This window comes from Canis lupus, chromosome 32, assembly GCF_011100685.1.
Source record: "Canis lupus familiaris isolate Mischka breed German Shepherd chromosome 32, alternate assembly UU_Cfam_GSD_1.0, whole genome shotgun sequence".
Lineage (NCBI taxonomy): Eukaryota > Metazoa > Chordata > Mammalia > Carnivora > Canidae > Canis > Canis lupus.
In genome coordinates this window covers 38,666,782-38,687,034 of record NC_049253.1, presented here as the reverse complement: position 1 = coordinate 38,687,034, position 20,253 = coordinate 38,666,782, and the positions used below count along the sequence as shown (strand labels likewise).

The window sequence follows — 20,253 nt, the reverse complement described above, 5'->3', positions numbered from 1 at the left end:
GAGACCCGGGATCGAATCCCACATCGGGCTCCCGGTGCATGGAGCCTGCTTCTCCCTCTGCCTATGTCTCTGCCTCTCTCTCTCTCTGTGACTATCATAAATAAATAAAAATTAAAAAAAAAAAAGAAAAAAAAATATTTTAATGATTAAAAGGCTACTGAAATCCAATGTGGTAAATGAGCAACCAACTGTTCTGAGTTAAACATTCCAGGCCTAAATAAATTATTCTTGAAAGACTTTGCATAAGTGATTGTAGAATCCATACTGGTCACCTTTGAGAAACTAGAGAAAAATGATAAATGCCAGAAGATTAAATAGGGGCAAATACTGCTTTAATTTTCAAAAAGCATAAAAAGCAAGAGAGTCTGAGGATCACTGGTAAATTTACAATGTCTAAAATGAAAAAATTTTTTTTTCAAGTAATTTCTACACCCAATGTGGGGCTTGAACTTACAACTCTGAGATCAAGAGTCTGAGGCTCTACTGACTGAGCCAGCCAGGTGCCCCTCAAAAGAATTTTTAAACAAATGTTTTAGCAATAGGAAAAGCAATTGAGCTCATGAATGAGAGTTTCAATTTTTCATGTTTCCATTTATATTTGTCAAGGTCTTAGTGGAAAAAAGAACTTAATGCAGATTTTTCAAACAAGGAAACTTACATAAAAGTACTGCTTCACGACCGTAAACTTCTTAGTCTAGTATGATACCAGATCAGCAGTATCAGCCTCAGCTGGGAGCCAGATGGAAATGGAGACTTTCAGGACCCACCTAGACCTAGTGAATTAGAATCTGCATTTACACAGGATCTCTGAGTGATTCGTAGGTACTAAAATTGGAGAAGCACTGAAGAAGGGAAAATTAGAAGGACAATGAGATGGCAAGGCGCCTCAGAACTAGTAACATTTAAGAAGCCGGAACGATTCCCGGGGCTAAAAGAACAACGTGCAGGGTCTTCCTTGCTTGCTCTCCTGTCCCACCTCCTTGGTGAAGCCTTTCCCGTTCTGATGACAGGCAGAGTGGATAGTTCCTTTAATCCCATAATTCATGTATCTTTTCTAGGATTCGTGTTCTCCATCAGAGTTGTTTGAACATCTGTCTCTCAGCAGACTGTGCACACTGGTTAAGAGTCAGAGAGGTACCCGCATTTAAAGATTTTTAGTTCCTGCCACAGTGCTAGGCATAGAGCTATCTCAAAAGGTGATTCTAATCCCTTAGCAACTCTGTTAGGGAGGAACGATCATTAAACAGATTTTAAGATGAGAAAATTAAAGTGCTGAAAGGCTAAATAATTTGCCTAAAGTCACATAGTTATGAAGTGGTAGAGCCAGGATTTTTGAACGTAGGTAGTCTGGTTGTAGAATGATAATATATAACTTCATGATAAGAAATGACATTCTGCACTAGCCTTCCTTGGCCAAAAGTAATTATATTGTATTTTCATTAAATATAGTTATGCCTGTCTGCCAAAACAAACAAAAAGCACACGGAGGAGGGAATTTAAGGCATTACTTCTTGTCCACCAAAGAATTCACGCAGACGTGGGGTAAATTGCGATGATTTTGTCCTAAAAGGACAAACATCCTCAAACAGATGATGGAATAAGTGATTTTAAGCTTTTGCGATTGAGAGTAATCTAGCCTACCCACCAAGGCAGGGAGTTCATATTCTTCTGATCTAATCAAAGGTCTTCAACATAAACACTTACAAATCAAAGACATAAATCAAAATAAAAACGATTGATTAATTCAATCCTGCCATCTGGTCTGGTCAATGTAACAGAAAATGGAGAGCTGGTTTCCGAAGGCCCTTTCATCCCATTGGCAACATGCGGAGAGCGGTTTTCACAGGATTTAAGTGGGACCTCCTGGCCCGGGTCGGTGCCGCGGTTCAATCCTCCCTAAGGCAGAGGGAACCAAGTGGCCATATACCTAGAACAGTGCGTCCAAGTAGTTCTCTCTTCCCCTGCCCTTTGCATAGCAACCCCCCCCCCCCCCCCGTGGTGATCTTAGTTCAGCACTTAGGGTCTACTGTATTCTCGACACAACATTGGTCCTCCTCTTCAAAGGCTTTGAAGTCTGGGGTGGGGGTGGGGGTGGGGGGGGTGGGGGTGGGGGCGGGGCGGGCAGTGGTCGGCACCGCGCAGGTTCCCGCTCTCCAAGGCTGGGCCCGCCCTCAGGCCCAACACGCCCCCATCCAGAGACCCTCCTCCTCCGCGGGAGTGTTTCCGTCCTGTTCTCGCCCGCGTGGCCGGAATCCTGCTCAAGCCCCGGAGCCCTGCCCCGGGAACCCAGCGTCCGCCTCGCAGCAGCCGGGCCGCGCGGGGAACCCGCTGAGCCTGAGCGGAGGGCGGCGCGTCGGGCTGCTGCGGCCCCCTGGGGACGGGCGGGCGCCAGGCGGGGAGACCTGGGCGCTGGGTCTCGGGTCAGACCCGGAGGCGCCCCCGGCCCGAAGGCGCGCTGCGTCTTTCACCGGCCCCGGTAGGCCCGGGTTCGCGCCGAGGGCGCAGCCGCGTGGGCTCATCATCACGGCCCTCCGCGGCCGCCGCGCCCCCTCCCCGCGCTCTGGTCGGCGAGTCCCGGCCCACCCCGAGGCTCTCCCGCCTCCGCGCGCCCCGGGCCCCCCGCACCCCGCGCACCCGGCTCTGCCCTTGCGCTCGCACCCGCGGCGACGCCCCCACAGCTGCTGCTCAGGCCCCTCCCGCCGCCCGGGAGCCTCCCGGCCCCGCCGACCCCGCAGGCCCGCGGCCTCCGCGGCGTGGGGCCCGACCCAGCGGTCGGTTGAGGCCGGCCGAGCCGCACGTGTGAGCGCCCAGCTCGTTCCCGGGGGCCTGGGCCCGCGCTCCAGGGCGGCCCCCTCCGTCCGCAGCCACCAGGCCGCCTCCCTTGCCCCGTGGTCCCCCCGGACGCGCGCGGCGGCCACAGCCTCCTGCAGCTGCCTGCCCCGCGGTCTCCCCGGGGGGAGAGGAGAGTCGCGGAGAGGCCGCCCCTGCCCCGGGCGGCTCTGCCCAGCCCCAGCCCCAGCCCCAGCCCCAGCCCCAGCTCGGCCGCCCGCGGCCCTCCCAGGCCGGCCCCGCCGGGCGAGGCGCGCTGGCCCCGGGCTCGGATGCGCCCCCGGCCCCGCGCCGCAGCCTCCCGGCCCGTCCGCCGCGGGAAGCGCTCGGCGGGACCCGGGGGGAGCTCCGCGCGCAGAAGCTGGCTCGGGCTGCAGCACGCGGTCGAGCGGGGAGGGCCGGACGACAGGCTGCGGGGCCCCGGCGGGGTCGTGCAGGGTCGTGCAGGGCCCGCGGCCGCCCTCGCGGAGGGGAGCCCCCCGGCCCGCGCGCCCCCCCCGGCCGGGCCCGCACGCCGCCCCCCACCGGCCGGGCCGGGACGCCGGACTCGCACCCCTTCCCGGGGAAGCAAATGGTCCCTTCCAGGCGGGTGGCCATGTTGCTCCGGCGAAGCGGGCGGGGCGGCGGGGAGCAGATGCCGCGGGCTGCGCGGGAGCCGGGGGCGAGCAGCGCGCGGCCGCGGGGGAGGCGCGGGGGAGGCGGGCGGGGCGGGGCGGGGCGGGGCGGGGCGGGCCGGGGCGGGGGCAGCGGCAGCCCGAGCAGCAGCCCGCGTCGGCCGAGAGCACCCGGGAGGCGCAGCCGGGGTCGGAGCCGGAGCGGGAGCGGGAGCGGCAGCCGCGATGGCCGTGGCCGTGGGGAGACCGTCTGTGAGTGCCGGGCCGCGCCGCCCTCGCCCGCGGTGCCCGCGGCTGCCGGGATGGGGGTCGGCGCCCCGGGGCGGGCGGGGCCGCGGGCTGAGGTCGGGCGCGCCTGCAGCGGGGGCCGGGCCCGGGGGCTGCTGCGCTGCGGGATGCAACAGGGTGTCGGGCGGTCGCCGCGCCCCAGGCCGTGCCCGCCGGGGCAAGGGCCCTTCCCGCGTCCCTTTACAGGGCGCAGGGCGCCGGCCTCCCCGGGGGCGCGCACACCTGTCTGCGGTGACAGCCGGGCCGGGAGCCGGGAGCCGGGTGCGGGGCGCGGGGCGCGGGGAGCGGGCGCCAGGGTGCACGGGCGGCTGGAGCCTGCAGCGTGGGCGTGCCCTGGCGGCTCCCGGTGCATTGTGAGGCCCGGGCCCCCGGCCCTGCCCCGGACGCGGACAGAAGCCCGAGACCCCCGCGTTCTCACGGGGCCGTGCGGGTGCGAGCGCTACGGAGCGGCGCGGCTGGGAGGCCGGGGGCGGCGGACCCAGGAGGCGGGGGCGCGAGGCCGGGGACCGAGGGAGGGAGGGAGGGGGCGCGGGGAGCCAGGGAAGGACGCGAGAGGGACGCTCCCGCCCCGGGGGCGCCGGCTGAGCTCGCGGCTTGGAGGGCGCGGTCCCGGCCGGCGCTGGGCATCCCCGAGCGGGAGGCGCGGGAAGGGGCGCGGGAAGGGGCGCGGGAAGGGGCGCGGGCCGTGCCGCTTCCTCGGGACCGGCGGAGGCCGCCTCTTTCCCCAGGTCTTTGCCGATCGATGTTCAAAGTCCACTTTCTCACCGCGGGTATCGGGGCGCCTCGAGCGAGGTCCCCCCCCCCCCTGTACCACCCCTTTTTTCCTCTCTCCCCTCCTCCCCGCAACTGTGTAGCTGCAGGTGGTGGCTTGAGAGGTCTTAGGGTTATGCACGGAAGTCGGAGACCCTGGAAGCTCCGAAGCCCCGGGCACGCCAGGCGGTGCTCCGACTCCCAGGCCTCCCTACAAGTCCACTCCGGAAACCCGCGCCCTGTGCAGCCCCAGCCGCCCCTCCCCCACCCCCTCCCACCCCGCCCCGGGAGGTCCGTGGGGACCCTCTGCGTGTCCTCGCGGTTTGCTGGCTCCGCTGCCGAGGTGTCTTCGGACACGTTCCCCACAGTCACAGTGTGCTGTGGTCACGTTGAAGCATAACGGTGGGTCCTTTAGGGGTCTTAGACGCTAATATTTAATGGTATACGGTAAAGAACCCAGGTCTCCTCTTGCACACAGTTGCCTTCTTGACAATTCGTGGTCAGGGATTGTTGTCACCGAGGGAATTGCGCGGTGCATTTTGCTGGCGAGGAAGTTGAGGTCCAGCAAGGTCAAGTTTATCTGAGTAAATTACTCCCACCCCTCTCCCCTGTCCCTACGCTATACTTCTTTCCAGGGCACAGATTCCAATAACTAACAATTACCCACTTTAGATCATTGGAGAGCATCTAGGAATGCAAATCTGGGGCGAGGGAAGTGTTCAGTAACACCTATTGCTGGTGCGTTCTTGAGGCTTGGGGGATGTGGAAGAAATAATTTGTTGCACGTTTTCTATAAATTAGTTAGTTCATAGATGTCAGTTAAATGGGAACAGTATGTGGATTTAAGGTTTAGTTGTGTGGCCATAATCATATCCAACACCAGGTCTGCTAACCAGATGTGAGCTTAATCCCACACAATTCTTGTGTAAGACCTCTTGTATTCAAATAATGGAGGAGATTTTAAAAAGTGTATGTGTACAGAGGAGGTAACTGCTGTCTCTGCACATTCCCTGTTGGAATTAAGATTAAATTACAGTTTAAAAACAAGACTTTTTTTTGGACTGCGTTGTGGAATGGGTCATCAAGAGTTGACTACAGAGTTGAAAAGTCTTTTCATATAGTTCCAAGGAATTGTTGAATTGTTTCACTTTGTTCATTCAGTTCTTAAGTGTGGTGCTTTTAGTTGTGTCTTCAAAACAACCCTGGTGAATGCAGAATATTTCTCCAAACCCAGCTCCAAGGGATCAACACTACATCCTCCGTCCTAGAATTCTCTACCCCTCCTGTGCCTTTATCTATTCTATGATTTGAACAAATAGAAGGGTGTATTGAGAGAAAAGAATCATTCCGAAGTTGATTTATGTATGGATGGAGTTTCCCTAGTTACTCCTTTAGAATTAGACTTTTTTTTTTTTTTTTTAAAGGTGTTTAGGAAAACATGAACAGACTCCTTTCCCTACAAACTGCCTCTCCCATCCAGATTGAAAGAAAGTTCAGTTAGGATAATTTGCTCTTAATTTTAGGCATTCTTAACTTGGAACATCTTAGTGAGATATCCTAGGTAAATACGAGATTTTACTGGAGAAAATTCCTTATATGTCAGATGGAATATTTTCTGTCTTATGAAGTGGTTACATTCACTTACAAACGTTTAAACCTTAAGGCTGAATTCAGATGTTTCTAAAGCAGATTTGTCGGCCGGAAAACATAAAGGCTTCAGGTTAGTGTGGTTCTGTTTATTTCTGTTCTAATCTCGACCCCTAGCTTCTCCATTTTCTCGTGGATGGTCTTGGTCAGAGAAGATCCTGAAGTATATCTGCTGTTCCCAGAATATAAACTAATGATTAGCAAGAGCGTTCTCCCCTAGGGATGTGTCCACATTTTGGATGAGTTGGTATTTTTGCATCCAAATCCCAGGACAGCTATTATCTTTATTTCAAACAGAGCATGGTAATTTACTGTACCTGGGAATGAGGCTTTATGTAGCTGATCCACTCTCTTAAGGTGTGATGTTCAGGTTACAGAGTCTACGAGGTGAAAGGAACTTTTAGAGGTTATTCAGTTCAGCCTTCTTCCCAATGCAGAAATATTTCCTACTTTATCCCTAACAAGGTATGTATTTAAACTTTTCTGGCGGTGGAGAGTTTCTATGATATCCTTCAAGAGACATGTTTAATTGTTCTTTTTTCTGTTGAGCCAAAAGAAATGGAAAACCAAGTTCATTCATTCACTCATTTAAAAACCATTAATCGAGTACCTCCTGTATGCCAGGTACTGTTCTAGGAGCCAAGGTTATAGCAGTGGACAAGACAGAAATTCTCTTTTTTCACCTGGAGCTTTTATTTTCTGAGAGATTTAGTGTCCATGTGGATAAAAGTGACGAACTTCAGTGGAGTATGTAAGCCATTTAGGAAGAAAGGGAATTACATGCCTCTTGCTGAGTCAACAATTATAATGCAGATAAAGATCTTGCTTGGGAATCATTAGAGAAGTTCATGAAGATATGGTCTGTTTTCACCAGGAAGAGGCTGGGGACTGACAATGAAATGTTATTTTCTCCTGCTATAAGTTTGCCGATTACATCTTGAGGTTGTAGCCTTCCATGTGGAGGGCTCTGGTTCTTTTGTACCTGGAGAAAAATTAATGGAGCTGAGAAAGGTCCTGGGGTGGCTACCTAAAGGCTAAAGGGGCTGTCGTGGGGGGAGGTCTTTATTTTTTAAAAAAGTCTTTTTTTTTTTTTTTATTCATGAGAGACACACAGAGAGAGGCAGAGATGTAGGCAGAGGGAGAAATAGAAATGAGCTCCATGCTGGGAGCCCGATGTGGGACTCCATCTCGGGACTGCGGGATCAAGCCCTGAGCCAAAGGCAGGTGCCCAACCTCTGAGCCACCCAGACCTCCCTGGGGGGAGGTTTTTAAAAAAACTAAAGCTCTTCATTCAGTGGTAAAAATGATACATATTGAGACTCTAAAAACAATTATTAAGGAACAAAGGAAGTGTTTGAGGTAGTCTTTCCTTAAATCTTTTGAAAGTCTTAGGGTTTTTTTAATCTTTTAAAATATCTTTTAAAATGATGTGTTTACACCGCAATGAAAAACAGACCCACGGAACTGATTAAAAGAACAAAACTACCCACATCCCACCATCCTGATATAAGAGCTCATAGATTGTTAGTGTATTTGCATCGATTACGAGAGATTTGCATAGGTAAGCATAACTCATCTCGTATAAGCTGCAACTTAGAAACCAAACTGTGTGCCCAGTAGACCCTGTCTTTTTGGACACTCATATAATAGAGGAAACAGATGCTCGGTGCTTTTAAAGGGGCTACCCTGTGTCTAGACAAAGGAATGAATGATTTGGATGTCCTACTTTGATTGATTGCCAGAAGATCTAGTGTGTATGTCCACTGATGATGCCACAGCTGATAATGATCTTTGGGTTTAGACTCCCTGTGGGGCAGGCTACAATCAGAGCTTTCTATGCCACTAGTTTCTCTTTATAGGACCTTAAACTTGATTGGGGGTGGGGTGTATAGGGGCAATTGTTGGATTTTATAATTTATTGAAAACTCTTTCATTGTGCTAGTTAGACCTGTCTCAACTGGGGTCAGTGAAGCAGAACCATTATTTAGACAAAGACCCAGAAGATCTAAAGCTTCTACTCCGTTGCCCCAAGGAGACCTACTTTACAATATAATTGATACCCCCTTTGTTGTTGCTGTTTTTAAAATCCAGATTGACAGAAAACTCCCTTCGAACTAAACAGTAACACCCCTGACCCACTCAGGCCTGCTGGCAGCCCATCAATGCAACCACTGTAAAACTTAAAAACAATACTGGGGCCAAGGTGCTAGAGACAGGCTTCTAAAAAGAATTTGCTGGGTGATAAATCAAATTTGCATCATTGCAGGCCTGGTCCGAGGTAGAAATCCGGAGTCTGTTCTTTCATGTGACTGGAATCCAGGCATTAGAACCATCTTTTTTTTAGGATCTATGTCAGTGAGTGTGAGTGCCTTACTCCAGTCAAAGGGTTCAGGAAGTTTACCTGGTGGATGCATTCTCTCCACCTGTTGAACCGTGACTGTATGGGATGGTGATGTGTTGCTGGAGGGGGCAGGCAGAGGTGAAGAGGCTGGAAAGGCTTCATGCTCCAAAAAGATTATCTTTGGTACCCAGCAAGAAGCAGCTTTGGTCATACCCCTCTCCTTTTTTTTCTTTTTTTTTTTTTTTCCATTTTAAAAATTGTTATAAAAATATACATAACATAAAATATAAGCCTCTGAGAAGAGAAGAGCAGAGTGTGGGAGCAGCTGGAGGCTGGAGAAGCAAAGCTGAGATGTTCCCAATTAAGGGCCTTGCGCAGAAGCTGGACCCTAAGGAGATGAAAGGAAAGGTGTATGAGGATGTGATCGCCACCATATGAACTTTCTGGTTTATGTGGCCCTGCTGTGAGTCACACCTTTTATCCTAAAGAAATTAGGATATAAAGAAGGGCATCACATGTGAATGCATGATATGAAGAACCCAGTTACAATTTCTACTATCTGCAAATGAATGGGCCCAGAAAGATGTAAGGGATTCTTTGATTGAATGGATGTAAAAATTCTACTTGTTCAGAACAAATTTGGCTCTGGTAACTGACCTTCATGGCTAAAATTTAAAACTACTTGTGAAGTAAAGACATCTTGTAGTGATAGTACACCCATATGTCTGTGATGTTCAGCCTCTGGGAATGTTGATATAATTGTAAGTAATGTCAAACTCCATTTTCTAGCACGTATTAATTACAAAGGAATTATGTCTGCAAAACCCAATAAAGTATACCTGTTTTGATAATTAACATTACTTTGGGATCAATTTATGATTTTCTTCATAATTTATTCTTATAGAAGTAGAATCACAATAGTACAGATAGCTTAGAAATTGAAAAACAGAACAACCCTCAGCAACCTAAACACATCAGTAATTATGCTTAGCTTCCCAATCTATCTGCTTCATCAGATATTTTTTCCATCCTTTTCTCTTAGCAGATACTGAAGTTATGATGTTGAGTATTTGAGATGCCAAATACTGATCTCTGATGCTCTCTTTAGATTTCTCTGAAGGATGAGTAAGCAGTAGGAGGAGTGAGGAAGTGAAAGGATGAGTAAGGAAGGTGAGGTGGAAAAGTGTGCTAAGCCAAGGCGATAGCATTTGCAAAGCTCTGGATGTGAGGCAGAGCCTCTTAAGGAAATCCAGCTATGACATCAGCACTCAGGGTTGAGTAGGGAAAGTGGACATATGTGACTCTAGGCAGGTGGGGGGAGACCACATCATGCAGTGTATTCTTGACTGGGTGACGGCCACTGAGGTGGGCACTTGACAGGATGAGCACTGGGTGTTATTCTATATGTTGGCAAATTGAACTCCAATAAAAAATAAATTTATAAAAAAAAGTGCATATTTTCTATACAGTTTTTTTTTTAAGATTTTATTTATTTGTTTATTTGTTTCACACAGAGAGTGCACAAACAGGGGAAGCAGGACCCCAGGATCATGACCTGAGCCAAAGGCAGGCACTTAACCAACTGAGCCACCCAGGTGCCTCTCTACACAGTTTTAAATTTAAAATATTTTATATCCTATCCACTCCTGTTCCCCAACTAAGGATAACTCCAGATTTTTGGAATTGATTGGTAGAAGATTTTCAAAGTCTGTAGAGTATGAATTCTTCAGGATTCAGTAGAATAGAGGGAAGATGAGAAAGGATAACTAATTCCTTTTATGACCAAATTGCACCCTTAAGAATAGAGGAAGTAAGTGAAGACTGAGGAAGCACACAAAGAGGAGGAGGGGTCCAGTGACATCTCTAGCATAGTCTTCTTTATTGAGGCCTTCATTGATGTAGAACTACAGATTCTTGTTTTCTAAAACATTGAAGCAACTGAGTCCTAAAGGGTAGGAAATATGGCAGGACTCCTACCTTGGACTGCAAGTGTCAGTCAGTGTTCTCCATAAAGAAAATTAAAAATCCTTTGGATTCTGTGAAAGTAGGAAAAAAGTCTGTTAAAAGCCAAGACCTAACACCTTTTTCATTCTCTTCATCCCTTTGTGTATTGTCAACATAAATTTTGAGTCTCATTAAGTGTGCCCATTACGTTTATTCAGACCTGCTGTTGAAAGAAAAAGGCTTAGCTCAAACCCTCTGCATAGAAAGTCTGCTCAGCATCTTGATTTTTTTTTAATTTTTAAAAGATGAAAGAAATTGTAGACGACACAAAAGGAAAGATATACCATGCTTATGGGTTGGAAGAATTAATATTGTCAAAACATCCACGCTACCCAAAACAATCTATAGATTCAATGCAATCCCTATCAAAATACCAATAGTGTTTTTCACAGAACTAGAACAAATCATCCTAAAAGTCATATGGAATCACAAAAGACCCCAAATAGCCAGGACAGTCTTGAGAAAGAACAAAGCTGGGAGTATCACAGTCTCACATTTCAAGATATACTGTGAAGATGTGGTAATTAAAACATTATGGTACTGACACAAAAATAAGCACAGATTAATGGAACAGCTTCGAGAACCAGAAGTAAACCCACATTTATATGGCCAATTAATCTACGACAAAGGAGACCAGAATATACAATGGGGAAAAAGCAGTCTTCTCAATAAATGGTATTGGGAAAACCACAGCTATATGCAAAAGAATGAAATCGGATCACTTTCTTATACAGTACACAAAAATAAATTCAAAATGGATTAAGGACTTGAATGAGAGACCTGAAACCGTTAAACTCTTTAAGGAAAACATCTTTTGTACATTGACCCTAGCAGCAGTTTTCTAGATATGGCTCTTGAGGCAAAGGAAATAAAAGCAAAAGTGAACTATCGGGACTACACCAAAATAAAAATCTTTTACGCAGTAAAGGAGACCATCAACAAAACTAAAAGGTAACCTACTGAATGGCAGCCTATTGCAAATGAAATAGCCAATAAGGGGTTAATATCCAAATTATATAAAGAACTTACACAACTCCACACCAAAAAAAAAAAAAAAAAAAAAAAGACTCAGTTCAAAAATGGGCAGAGGACCTGAAAAGATGTTTTTGAAAGAAGACATGTAGATAGGTAACAGACACATAAAAATATGCACAACATCACTAATCATAGGGAAATGCAAATCAAAACCACAATGAGGTATTACCTTACGTCTTTCAAAATGGCTAGTATCAAGACAAGAAATAACAAGTATTGGCAAGGATGTAGAGAAAAAGGAACTTTCATGCACTGTTGGCAGGAATGTAAATTGGTGTGACCATTGTGGAAAACAGTATGGAAGTTCCTCAAAAAATTAAAAATACTGTATGATCAAGTAGTTTCATTACTGGATATTTACCCAAAGAAAATAAATACAGTAATTCAAAAAGATACATGCACCCTTATGTTTATTGCAGCATTATTTGCAGTCAAGATATGGAAACAACCTAGGTATCCATTGATAAACGGATAAAGAATGTGGCATATATATGTACAATGGAGTATTATTCAGCCATAAAAAATGAGATCTTACTATTTTTGACAACAAGGATGGACCTAGAAGGTATTATGCTGAGTGAAATAAGACACCGTATGATTTTACTTATATAGAATCTAAAAAAGACAAATGAACAAACAAAAAACTAAACAGTCATAAATACAGAGAACAAACGTGGTTGCCAGAGGGGCAGTGATGGGGGATGGACAAAATAGGTGAAGGAGATGTAAAGGGGCAAATTTCCAGTTACAGAGTGGATAGGTCACAGGGATGAAACTTGAAACAGGGAATATGGCTAATAATATTGTAATGGTGTTGGGTGGTGACGGATGGGAATTATGCTTTTGGTAAGCATAGCTTAATGTATGGAGTCGTTGAATCACTATGTTGTGCACCTGAAACTAAGATAGCATTGTAAATCAACTATAATTCAGTTTAAAAAACCAAAAACCTTTGTGCACTGAAAGCCTTCTTGGTATCTTGATTTTTAAATTTCTACTTAAACTGTCAAGATATTCATCTCACTTTATACTTAAAATTCCCAAGAAGTGACATAGACAAGAAAACTGAGGAAAAGGGAGCTGACCTCTAATGTGGTACGGCCAATTACTGGGAGGCCTAGGTTTTAGAGCTAAGGTCTTATACCACCATATATACAGACCTACCATTTGTGTCTGTCTTTTAGACTAGGTTTTGCTTAGGTAACACATTGGTCCCATATTTTGGTAGCTTACACAGCAAAGGTTTGTTTCTTACCCATAGTCTTTGTTCCATCCTTTGAGATCTCCATGCTGTGTTGACTCCAGGACCCAGGTAGGTCTGGACTTTGCTAGTTTGGTGGCAGAGGAAAAAGATACGGAATCCTGAAGCATCAAGTTCTTAGATGGATCACTTTGGTACAAACTTAATTGGCCAAAGTAAATTGGTCACTCCTAACTTCAACAAGATGAGGCGGATCATCCTTCTGCAAAGAGTGGCTGTGCCAGTCACTTGACCAGGCTTGAGGGCCATGGGATGGGGAAGTAAATCCTCTTCTAGAGAGGGCAGGAAACATTTTAAATAATAAGACTTCACCAAACTGTACTAGTTAGGGTATCTACTATAGAGGCAAGGGTCTTTATTATTATTTTTTAAATTGTTCCCAATCCATATGATTTTTCTCACTCCCTTTGTCCCTTACTCTGATTCCAGTTGGACATAGTAGAATGAGAAGTGTGTGTGTTAAGCAGCCAGGATGAATTGAAGGCGGAGGATGTGATTATTCCTATTGTTCACTCACAGGGAGCTTCCAGTAGCATCCTCACTAAGTAAGGGATGGGTGGTGACCTTCTGAAAGACCTCTGTGTTTTTCTCTGGTGGCCCCAGCTCTGGGATTGTTTTGGGAAATGGTTTTGAGGCCATTAGACTTCCAGCTGCTTGACAGAATTATTTCTCTTGGGATGCTTCCAAATCTGTCCTTTCCTGGCCCATCTGCCCCTAAATGCAGATGCGTCAGATGGCACCTTTCTTTTCCTTGTTTTCTCTCACTGAGAGGCAGTAGTACTATATCCCATTTTGGTTAAGAACATAGGCTCTGGAGCCAGACTGCTTGGGTTCTAGGGTATCAGCTCTGCCATTTAACCACCTTTGCAAGTTAGTTACCTTGTGCACCTCACATTCATCAGCTGTAAGACAATAATAGTACCTTCCTCAAAGATTTATAAGATTAAATAAGTTAAGATCCACAAAGTGCTTGCAGTGATACATGAAACATTCATCCTCAATAAAAAAAGAAATTAGTATGGAAATAATAGTGTCTTTATACCAAAGACTTGAGTTCCAAGCAGAACTGCCAACCCATTCCACCCCAGCAGGGAGTGAGCATTTGTCCCGTCTCTCACACACCTGAAACGTCTCTCACACACCTGAAACGCAGTGTTCCCTTTTTCTAATCAGAGCATACTTTGGAGGCACAGATCCAATAGACCCTCCCCTTGAAGCCTCAACTCGCTAACCCGTTTTTGGTTATTTTTCTTTTTCTGAATTCCTGCAGCAGTGATTCCCTGCAGCACCCATCTATCGCCCTAATGGTGTTCTGGAGTCTCTGCACCACCACCACTTTCTTTAAGTTCCTATTTAAATAAGAATGATCAAGTGTAGTAGGGAATATTTAAAAAAAAAAAATCTCATTTCCACAAGCATTTGTTCTGCTAGCCTCAACTATATTCATGAATTCTTAGCCTGTATTACCAGATATAAGGGAAGAGACTGTGTGGTACACTCCTCATTAATAAACATGTGGCTGAGTGAAAACTGATCCTTTGGGGAAGAGTTGTGCCAGTCCACTTCATCTCAGTCCACCTTTTTTTAAGATTTTATTTATTCATGAGAGACACAGAGAGAGAGGCAGAGACACAGGCAGAGGGAGAAGCAGGCTCCATGCAGGGAACCTGATGTGGGACTCCATCCCGGGACTCTGGGATCATGCCCTGAGCTGAAGGCAGACACCCAACCGCTGAGCCCCCCAGGCGTCCCCTCAGTCCACCTTTTGATTCAAACTGTTGCTGTGTGAATTTCAGGCAAGTGTAGACCTCGGAGCTTTCTGTTTCTCTGCTGTAGCCACCTGGGCTCTGTCTAGTTATTTTGACCTGTGTGCACATCTGGATGTCCAAGGGCATTTCCATCCCATGGGCTGACACTTGCCTGATGGAGGATGGAAGCTGGTGAACAAATACTTCTCCCTTTTGTAACTAACTTGGACAATTCAGAGCCACAATATATATGGCTCCTCAGAGGGTCCAATATGGTCCCCAGCCCCAGTCCGCACGGGTGATTATCTCCATGTATATACATTTAGGATGGCTGTGCCTCTCTCTGTTTTATCCTCCTCAGTCCCAACTCCTCTTTTGGATCACTTCCTCAAAGAGCTGCATGTTAAATAAATAAAAATTTATTTAAAAAAAAAAAAAAAAGGGATCCCTGGGTGGTGCAGCGATTTGGCGCCTGCCTTTGGCCCAGGGCGTGATCCTGGAGACCCGGGATCGAATCCCACGTCGGGCTCCCGGTGCATGGAGCCTGCTTCTCCCTCTGCCTCTGTCTCTGCCTCTCTCTCTCTCTCTCTCTCTGTGACTATCATAAATAAATAAAAATTTATAAATAAATAAATAAATAAAAGAGCTGCATGTATGCAAGCCCTTGTCGGAGAACCCTGCGTTTTGATGAAAACACCTTGTTTCCTGGTTCAAGGCTCTTTTACCTTATGTAAATGAGGGAGTGTGAATGTCACATTGTAACATACCAGATTACTCTGGACTTAAAAAAATATATGCTGAGAACAAACTGATCTTTCTTTAATCAGAGTCTTATTATTTATCGGAGGGAAGACTTCAGACTGTTGTCAGAAGCTAGGTTCAGAAAAGAGAAAAACTGGATACATCATCTAATCTTTTCTATGATTTTCATTTCCGCTTCCTTGGAGTGGAACCCACACTGTCTCAGGATAGAAGTGCTTGTCTCTGAGTGTATAGCGCCTACTTTGTTGTGTACTTTGTTCGGGAACTTCTTTAATGTACCCATTTCAAGTCAACTACATATCTTATAATCTAGAAACTAGGTACAGAGTGTATAGGGGAAATACGTTTTTGATATATGAATTGTAAACTTGGGCCAAGGCTTAAAACTATTTTTGAAAAAGAGAAATTTTGTGGCTTACACTGCATTGATTGGAAAAAATGAGGTAAAAATTTTTGAAGCAACTTTTAGTGAGGTAATAATGTTGAGCAATTAAAGGACCCAGATAAACTTTTAAGTATCTGCCTGAGAATTCTTCAGCTCATCTGAGTTGTTCAAATCATCTCTTCACTTTGAGCCTATCCCAGAAGCATTTCTTTCTTTCTTTCTTTCTTTCTTTCTTTCTTTCTTTCTTTCTTTCTTTCTTTCTTTCTTTCTTTCTTTCTTTCTTCCTTCCTTCCTTCCTTCCTTCCTTCCTTCCTTCCTTCCTTCCTTCCTTCCTTCCTTCCTTCTTTCTTCTTTCTTTCTTTCTTTCTTTCTTTCTTTCTTTCTTTCTTTCTTTCTTTTCTTTTCTTTTCTTTTCTTTTCTTTTCTTTTCTTTTTCTTTTTTTCTAGAGATTTTATTTATTCATGAGAGACCGAGACAAAGAGAGAGAGAGGCAGAGACACAGGCAGAGGGAGAAGCAGGCTCCATGCAGGGAGCCTGATGTGGGACTCCATCCTGGGACTCCAGGATCAGGCCCTGGGCTGAAGGTGGCACTAAACCGCTGAGCCACCTGGGCTCCCCCCCCCAGAAGCATTTCTGATAATGTAGGAGACATGCTTGGAAACACTATAGGCCAAACAGATTCATTGTTCAGTTTTCCCAAAATTTGTTACCTTTGCTCTCACTCTGAAGTTTGGTTTGACTTTTTGTAGGGGCGTGTAATATAGGACTGTACTTCCACCTGTTGGTACAATGTGATTGTTTATTACATACCTCTTTGTTTGCAAAGCCTTTTCCAGTCTTTTTCTTTTTTAATTCCAAAATAAAGGAAGTAGGAGGAGAAAACTTAAACTCAATACCGAAATGTGTGATTTTTCCATTTCTCAAACTAAAGCTGGAATTATTTTTCAGATTTCTTCCCTTCCTTCTTTCCTTCCTTCCTTCTTTTCTTTTCTTGTCTTTAAATATAATTTGAGGGTACCTGGGTGGCTCAGTCCATTAAACGTCTGCCTTTAGCTCAGGTCATGATCCCAAGGCCCTAGCATTAAGTCTCCTATCTGGCTCCCTGCTCAGTGGAGAGCCTGCTTCTCCCTCTCCCTCTGTCCCTCCCCCGGCTTGTGATCTCTCTTGCTCTTAAATAACTCAATAAAATCTTTAATAAATAAATAAATACACACATTTGGAATGTTGTTGCTAATTTGTCCATTCTCTTTGCCACCGAACTCATTGCACCCACTGCAGTGATGTCCTAACTGAAGTTGTACAATTCCATACATTTTTCCTGGGGATTAGATTTCAATGGGTAAACACTGATCTTCATAGTTTTCTCATAGTTTGATTAGATACTAATCAACCCCTTCAGCTCCTCTTTGATGAATCATGACTTACACTTTCCCAAGATAAACAATAATGATCTTAAGGTCAAGTCTTCTATTGATTATACAACCTTCTTTCCAAATGGAAATATCACTGCAGTCTGCAGAATAATGCTGTCAGAACTCTCTGAGATGATGGAAATGTTCTATTACTGCAGTGTCCAATATGGTAGCCACCAGCTATATATGGCTATTAAACACTTGAAATGGGACTTGTGCAAGTATAGAATTTGATTTTTTTGTCTTGCTTAATTATAATTAATTTGTGTTTGAATTTAAATAGCTACATGTAGCTAGTGGCTACTATGTTGAATAGTGAGCTTTAAGAGTATGGCCTAAACGTATTTATAATCTGATATTTCTTTTTCGTTTTTTAGAAAACTTTTATTAAGAAAAATTCCAAACATTATACAAAAAGAGGAGGTATAATGAATCCTTCTATTCCATCATGTAGGCCAATCTTAGGTCATTTCTTTCCCTTTCTCTCTGACCTCTTCTCTCCCTACTCCAAATTCCCCAAATTGTTTGTTTGTTTGTTTGTTTTTCAAGATTTTGTTTTTTAAGTAATCTCTAAACCCAACTTGGAGCTTGAACTTACAACCCTAGCATCAAGAGTTGCATGCTCTACCAACTGAGTCAGCCAACCATGCTGTTTATTTATCTATGTATTTTTAGTAATCTCTGCACCCAACATGGGGCTTGAATTTATAACCCTGAGATCAGGAGTTGCACGCTCTTCCAACTGAGCCAGCCAGGTGCCCCTCAACCCCCAAATTTATTTTGAAGTAAATCCCAGGTACTACCTGATCTCATTTTAAGAGCTAAGCTGATGGGCAGCCCTGGTGGTTTAGCGGTTTAGTGCTGTGTTCCGCCCAGGGCCTGATCCTGGAGACCCGGGATTGAGACCCGCGTCGGGCTCCCTGCATGGAGCCTGCTTCTCCCTCTGCCTGTTTCTCTCTCTCTCTCTCTCTCTCTCTCTTTGTCTCTAATAAATAAATAAAAATTTTTTAAAGAACTAAGCTGACAACCTGGGGGTTAGGAGGAGCATGGCATCAGGAAGAGGTATTCAGAGATCTTCCTGAAGTGAATTTGTGATTTAAAAAGAAAAAAAGCCTTCAAGTGTATGGATAATAAAAGTTACGGTTTGACAGAGATCGGTAATGAATATATAGATGAATAATATTCTATATCTTTAAGATACTTCATCCCCATCATCATCATCATCATCATCATGAAATGCTAAGCATGAGCCCATAGAGGGAACAGTTACTGTACCAAGCTTGCTTACATATGCTTTTATTGAACTTTTGAGTTCATGGATATTACTTTTCTAAGGTTTTATATATTTATTCACGAGAGACACAGAGAGGCAGAAATAGAAAGAGGCAGACGGAGAAGCAGGCTCCTGGTGGGGAGCCCAATGTGGGACTTGATCCCTGGACTCTGGGATCATGCCCTGAGCCAAAAGCAGCCACTCAACCAGTGAGTCACCCAGGTGTCCCTAAACACTGAAACGTTCATATGCAGTATTTATCATTGAGCTTTATTTAATGCCAGCAGTGCTGGTAGAGTCATAGGACCTTTAACAGTGGAAAGCAAGCTGAGGGTCATTTTTGGTTTTAGCCCAATCTCTTCAGAATGCCTAATCCCAGTAGCTTGCTCTGAGCTCCCTTTTAGTGGTCAGCACTGTCATACCACACTTGCCAGATCAGCTAATTGGCCGAGTTAAAATCTGCAGCACGAAGTCTCTCCTGCCTACTTTTTAAAATGGCAGACTTTTAGGGCCTCTTTTAGAGCAGACATGTTCTTTCTAAGTCTATTTGAGGTATTAAAGATATTCTTATTGGAGAGAAATGTTTTTTTAATTAACATAAAATGTTCTCTTTTGAGAATTTATGCCTGTTACTTGTGTACAATATTGTGGAAAATGTCTGCTTACTTTTTGTGTTTTGTTTATGAAAGAAAGTTACCATGTAGCAAGCACATTTTGGTCATGTAAACACATTGAAGGAAATAATGCTTGTATTGATGATATTTAAAAGTGCATTTTTAGTTCATAACATAAAGCAAGAATTGTTATTCTTTTGTAGTTGATTTAGGAGCTAATAATGATATTCTTCCTTATGATAGACTGCAGTATATGGATATTCTAAATTTGGAACTCTACTTAGGATTTCAGGGTTTAAGGGGAATGAATTTGTGATGGTAAAAGGTTCTTGTGTCATCAGAAATACTCTCAGGCCTTGGCTCAGCTGTTTTATTGATGGAAAAAGATGATATGCTTCAGAATAAGAGCTATTAAGAATTTCAGCAACGTTCTGAACAACTGCAAGCCTACTGTTGCAATAGGATGCCATTCCTTTTCCATGGTCAATTCTCCAACAGAATCTGCCCTTTGTGTTCCTTGGACTTTTGTTAACCACATTCCTGGGAAGGAGGGAAGAGCAATGTCTCATCTTATCATCTACATTGCAGCTTAGTCCAACCTACTTTTTTTGCATGGTTCCTAGAGATAGTGAATAGTTGGTTAATACCCTGCATGTTAACGTTACTACAACTCAAGGTTTATGCCATTTTTTGCAAATAATACTCCTGTGAAATGAGCTTTCTTATCTCCACATGACAAGTATTTGAATCCACGTTAGGGCTACGAACAAAATTTAGGAAGACTTTCTGTTAAATCACATGCATTGTCCTCTTCATGAAGGGTAGAGACAACCTGTTAAGGCTTATAACAGAACTGTCACCTGATTAGGAAAATACAGGACCTATTTTCAGCAAAGAGGGTGAAATATTAGTATGAGTAGCAGGGTTTTTTTTATTGTATTAAGTTAATAGATTTTGAAAAACTTCAAATTTAAACTCAGCAATAACACATCTTGAAAAAGAAAGTAAATTCATGTAATCTAGGCCTCAATTAATGATCACACTTTATTACAGTTAGAAAAATGCAGAACTTGATGTAGCCATCACATTAATAAGAAATAGAAGCTTATCTTATGTATTCTCTTTAAAATAGTTGATGAATGGCTTTTCACAGCTTTCAGTGGCCTGTTTGGTTCTGGATTGCTTTAGTTATGGCATGGTAAAATAGTAAGGTAAAATACCAAAGATGGTAACATAAACCATCTTTGACCAGAGTGAGCTTCATTATTTGGCTCATTTATTGGAGGGGG

At 44.9% G+C, this 20,253-nt stretch overlaps 1 protein-coding gene, 1 long non-coding RNA gene and 1 pseudogene across 12 annotated transcripts in view; 2 read left to right on the top strand and 1 right to left on the bottom strand.

Moving 5' to 3' along the window:
* Positions 1 to 2,457: 2,457 nt before the first annotated feature.
* SEPTIN11 (septin 11) overlaps positions 2,458 to 20,253 on the top strand; it is a 96,835-nt gene continuing 79,039 nt past the window's right edge. For 10 of the 11 annotated variants that reach the window (XM_038582366.1, XM_038582359.1, XM_038582365.1 and 7 more), the window contains exon 1: positions 3,584 to 3,695. In XM_038582366.1, the coding sequence (XP_038438294.1) occupies positions 3,669 to 3,695 (27 nt within the window). In that variant the 5' untranslated portion in view covers positions 3,584 to 3,668. Of the gene's footprint in view, positions 2,477 to 3,583; positions 3,696 to 20,253 lie in introns of those variants that run through there. The other variant, XM_038582374.1, reaches the window with a different exon arrangement.
* LOC119867167 lies at positions 7,343 to 8,990 on the top strand (annotated as a pseudogene).
* The window catches only part of LOC102155869, a 52,667-nt gene continuing 42,455 nt past the window's right edge, over positions 10,042 to 20,253 (bottom strand). The window contains exons 9-10 of the long non-coding RNA XR_005382937.1: positions 12,764 to 13,041; positions 10,042 to 10,505 (exon numbers count right to left, since the gene is read on the bottom strand). This is a non-coding gene — a long non-coding RNA (uncharacterized LOC102155869). The remainder of the gene's footprint in view (positions 10,506 to 12,763; positions 13,042 to 20,253) is intronic.